Genomic DNA, 5,323 nt, shown 5'->3' on the forward strand with positions numbered 1-5,323 from the left:
GGGGTTTCACCATGTTGACCAGGATGGTCTCGATCTCTTGACCTCGTGATCCACCCGCCTCGGCCTCCCAAAGTGCTGGGATTATAGGCTTGAGCCACCGCGCCCGGCCTTGTTCTACTTTCTTCTTCCCTGAGCCTTTCTGTTGGTAGGAAGTGCTGTTTTAACTGGGCCTAGATGCAAAGCTGGCTTAATCAGTCTTCCAGGGACAACTTTCAGAAAACTCAGTTATGGCACTAGAATCCATTGGTTGACTCTGAGTCCTATGTGTACCACTTGAAGCTTCACCCACAAGGGATGAGTAGACAGGGGCTTGATGGTGAAAGATAAAAAGAGTTTGACCTTTGGCCCAGCAACACTGTGCCAGAGTTGGGTATTCTGGGCACTGGGAGTAGCTGGAATGACCAAATATAGGGGAGATTCAAGTTACTTAAGAATTTGATCAAGGTGAACTTTCAAATGGCGATACCTGTGCAGAATGGTGATATTCCTGCTCTGTCACGCAGGGCAGCAGCAGAGCAGCTGCTTGGCTGTGATCTAGATGGTCAGGGGCCACAGCTACCTCTGACATGGAGAAACCCTGGTCAAGCTGAAAAAGAGTAAACACACTCTCCTTTAATACACTCTCCCTTCCTTCTGTCATCCCTAGAGCAGGAAGAGAGGATCAGCAACCACAGAGGGTTCACCTTGGAACCACCATCACCCATCACAACACTAATGAGAAGCAGGATTTATGCCTGAGTTATGCCTCTTCCCTGCTTCCAAACCACAAGAACTGATGGAAAACACTTTCCTACTTAAATAGAGCTGGTGTGGGGACAAGAGCGACTTTATTTTAAATGCAAATCCATCTGTTTAACACCAAGTCCCAGGAGTGCCTCTAAAATGTCTAGTTGGGCCAGGCACAGTGGCTCACGCCTGTAATCCCAGCACTTTGAGAGGCTGAGGTGGGTAGGTCACCTGAGATCAGGAGTTCGAGACCAGCCTGACCAACATGGTGAAACCCCATCTGTACTAAAAATACAAAATTAACCAGGCGTGGTGGCGCGTTCCTGTAATCCCAGCTACTTGGGAGGCTGGGGCAGGAGAACTGCTTGAACCTGGGAGGCAGAGGTTGCAGTGAGCCAAGATTGCGCCACTGCACTCCAGCCTGGGCAATAGAGTGAGACTCCATCTTGAAAAAAAAAAGTCTAGCTGATGTATTACTCTTTATGTATGAACACTTATTTATTGTAAGTTTCCTTCTTATTGTTGCAGAAATCAAGGCTGTGATGCCTGTAGCCACCTATATATTCTTTCCAGAGTACATATGCTTTTTGCCCAAAATGTAAACTCTGGGTTGAGGGGTTATAGTGTGGAGATCTACCTGCCTTGTGGTGCCCAAGACCACACTTTAAGTTTCCTTAATAAATCACCCAATCCCAACAAACTGGATTTGTCTGCCTCCTCTTTTGGTTTCTCAGCTCCTTCAGCATTTGGGGTCTCTGTGTATACAATCCTTTCACAGAACAGCTGGTGAAGCCAGGCACAGTGGCTCATGCCTGTAATCCCAGCACTTTGGGAGGCCAAGATGGGTGGATCACCTGATGTCAGAAGCTCAAGACCACCCTGACAAACATGGAGAAATCCCATCTCTACTAAAAATACCAAAAAACCTTTATATAACAATGGTTCTGAGTTAAAAAAAATAAAAAACAAAATACAAAATTAGCTGGACGTGGTGGCGCATGCCTGTAATCCCAGCTACTGGGGAGGCTGAGGCAGGAGAATTGCTTGAACCCAGAAGGCAGAGGCTGTGGTAAGCCAAGACAGTGCACCACTGTACTCCAGCCTGGGAAGCAAGAGCAAAACTCCATTTCCAAAAAAAAGAACAGCTGGTGATACAGGGGGTTGGAGGGAGCCCAGCACTGGCTTTAGAGACAGAACTCCTGGGTGCAAATCCTAGCCCCATTGCTGGCCACAAAAGCTTGAACAAGTCATGAATACTCTTATAGGCTCAGTCTTCGCATCTGAGAAGTGCCTGACAGTGTTATTACAAGAGCTGAATGAAGGAGGGGAATGCACGCGGAAGCCCTTTGTAAGCAAGGAGGTGTTATACAAATGTCTTTTTCCTCCCACATGCACATGGTCAGTACAACACTTTTCTGATTGGTCTTGTCAAAGAGGATCTCTTTTCCAGTCTGGAGCTGGAAAATAGTTATCTGCAATTGCTTCATTAGAACTCCCTTCTGTGGGACTCCCTTTTTCTGCTGGCTGCTGAGGAGCTCAGACCTGAATTTGGGGACTCATTTGCACTAAAGTTGTAGATCACACTGGCCTTTCCTGCTACTCTTTTCCCAGATGCACTTTCCCAGACTCCATCTCAAAAACAAACAAAAACACTGCCCATTTTGTATGTTTTGTATGCTTTTTTTTTGAGACTTAGTCACTTTCTATCAATGAGGCTGGAGTGTAGTGTCGCAATCCCGGCTCACTGCCACCTCTGCCACCCGGGTTCAAAGATTCTCATGCCTCAGCCTCCTGAGCAGCTGGGATTACAGGTGTCTGCCACCATACCCGGCTAAATTTTTGTGTCTTTAGTAGAGACAGGGTTTCATCATGTTGGCCAGGCTAGTCTCGAACTCCTGACCTCAAGTGATCCACCTGCCTCAGTCTCCCAAAGTGCTGGGATTATACACATGAGACACTGCACCTGGCCCCATTTTGCATGCATTTTGCACACCGCATTGAAAGATTCTTGCCAGTCATGGTGGCTCACACCTGTAATCCTAGCATTTTGGGAGGTTGAGGCAGGACGATTGCTTGAGCTCAGGAGTTCAAGACCAGCCTGGGCAACATAGAGACCTCCTGTCTACAAATTATTATTACTATTATTATTTTATTAGCCAGGTATGGTGGTGTGTGCCTGTAGTCCTAGCTACTCAGATGGCTGAGGTGGGGGAATCACTTGAGCACTGGAAGTCGAGGCTATGAGCTATGATTACACCATTGCACTCCAGCCTGGGTAACAGTTTCAAAAAATAAATTCTTGTATTTGTGACAGCTGGGTCATTAGAATACAATATAGTCATGCTTGAGATGAGCCATGGGAAGCACTGAGCCTGACTTACGATAAAAGTCCCGCAAATGTAATTTCATCTTAAGTTCAACAGACTCTTCCAGGCACACAGGTGTCACGTGGCCGCACGGGTCCCTGCCTGTTAGAGTGATTCCGCCACACCCCGACTTTCCGGTCCCTGGGGTCTTTTGCCAGGACAGTTCGGGTGGAGTGTGGGGTGACGTGGAGGGTGGAGGTGGGACCAAAGCCGAATTTAGCGACCCCAGCGTGAGCTGCGGGCGGGTCAAGTCCGAGAGGTTGGAGGGCGCGTGGACACAGCGTAGCGGGGAAGGAAAGGTAGTGGCCGCGGTGATAGACTAGGGGTGGGCGGGGAGATTGTGTTTTCCTATAAGCGGGAGAGAAGCCCGATCGCTGGAGGCGGAGGAGAAAGATCCAGAGTAGAGATGGGGCGCTGGGGTGGGGGCGGTCAGGAGAGAAGGGCGGGGACTGGATTGCCGCACTGCCGCTCGGCTAGCTCGCGATTGACCCTGCGGTACTAGGACCGGCTACGGCAGCCCAGGGAGAGGACGGGGACCCGGGGTGGGAAGGGCAGGGGACTCCGCTCCTTGCTCTTGGTGGGCGAGTGGAGGGAGACGCGACCAACCCTGGGTCACGTGGGCCTCCCTGCCCCGTCTCGCCCACCCCTTTCCACCCAGAAGTCCGGGGACTCTCAGCTCGGACCACGCACGCGGTAGAGTCCGGAGGGTCTGGAGACTAGAGGTGGCGTCTTATAACTTAGCTCCAAGTTCGAGGGACAGAAAATGCTCGGCTGTCGAGCTTCGGGTCACCCAGACTTGGTTCGAATCCTGCGTCTGCACTTTCCAGCGGGTTACCCCACTTTGCCTCAGCTTGCTCGTCTGAAAAGTGGGGCTAATAACTGTCCTCACCTGGTAGGACTATTGCAACAAATCGATGACGACGCGTAGATGAAACGCTTAGCGCGGAGCTTACTGCTTACCTAGCAAGTGTCCCACCCAGGGGCGGTGGTCGTCCTTGCAGCCTTCTGGCGTTCTCCTGCGCGCAGGCCACTGGCCGGGCTGTGCGTCGCGGGGTCTGGTGGTCCCCAAACCACGACAACGATGCTTGGATGCGTCAGCGCCAGGCTGGGCCACAGAAATACCTAGGGCGTGGGCGGGCGGTGGGTGACGAGGGCGGGGACCGCCCCAAGCTTCCTGCACCTGCCCTGCTGCCTGACAATTTGCCCGGGTCGGTGCCAGGACGGGGCAGTCGCCGGCCTTGCTGCTAGTCTCCGCGAGGTCCGGCCGTCCGTCCGAGGGCGGCGGGATTCGGGATGACTTCGGGCGGGTGAGTGTCCTCGGGGCAGAGTGGGGGCGAGAGGTGAAACTTCGGGAGGTAGCCAGGAGCGCGGCGGGTCCTGTCTGGCGTCTGCAGAGCAGGCAGATGCCCACACAGCAGACGCCAGAGCCCGGGGAGTGGGCGATTGCAGTCTCAGTCCAACCGGTTCCCCGCATAGGTGGCTGCAGAGGTGAGGTGATGGCGCGTGCTGAACGAACTCTGTGCCCCCAGGAACGGGGAACCCTGGCTTTTCCGTGGGCAAATTCCACGTGGAGATGGCCTATCGCGGCCCGGAATGTGTGTGTGGGAATTCGCTCCGGAGTGCGGGGGTCGGGGATCTCTGCTTGGAACTCAGAAGCGCTGACCCAGCCTGGGGTCCCTTTGCTGCCCACGGGAGGAGCCGCGGTCAGGGGTATGTGGGTGCACTGGCGCCGGGACCGCGGGCGCCGGACAGTAGCGGAGCTGAGCGGCTTGGTTTCCTCCACAGTCCGCGTGGAGTCAGGGAAAAGTCGGTTTTCAGATCCAGGCGTTCACCTCAGGACAGAGTGAGTGGCGGTTGTGTGGCCCCGCACGCTAAAGAGCCTGTACAGAGTGATACAATAATTTACGGGGGAAAGTACATTTAAAAGTCTAAATTAATTTTTATAAGCTACGAAGAAGGATCAGAAATACATTTTATGTTCTTTTATCCCCAAAGTTAATTTTGTTTGCATTTTTCAAAACTCTAAAACAATCGTTAAACATTGACAAAGAATTCATCTTACAAAAATGCAAAAACTTGTTTGTGACATGACATCTTGTAAGCATGAAAAAGAACACGTTTGGCCGGGCTCGGTGGCTCACACATCTAATCCCGGCACTTTGGGAGGCCGAGGTGGCTGATCACTTGAGCTCAGGACTTCAAGACCAGCCTGGCCAACAGGGCAAAACCCC

The 5,323-nt window shown here is 52.2% G+C and overlaps 1 protein-coding gene across 1 annotated transcript in view; it reads left to right on the top strand.

The window, feature by feature from the left end:
* The first annotated feature begins 4,257 nt into the window (after positions 1-4,257).
* B4GALNT2 (beta-1,4-N-acetyl-galactosaminyltransferase 2) overlaps positions 4,258-5,323 on the top strand; it is a 29,345-nt gene continuing 28,279 nt past the window's right edge. Inside the window, exon 1 of the mRNA XM_037742534.1 lies at positions 4,258-4,399. Coding sequence (XP_037598462.1) covers positions 4,386-4,399 — 14 coding nt within the window. The 5' untranslated portion in view covers positions 4,258-4,385. The remainder of the gene's footprint in view (positions 4,400-5,323) is intronic.

Source organism: Cebus imitator, unplaced genomic scaffold (genome assembly GCF_001604975.1).
Source record: "Cebus imitator isolate Cc_AM_T3 unplaced genomic scaffold, Cebus_imitator-1.0 Scaffold123, whole genome shotgun sequence".
NCBI classification, from domain to species: Eukaryota; Metazoa; Chordata; class Mammalia; order Primates; family Cebidae; genus Cebus; species Cebus imitator.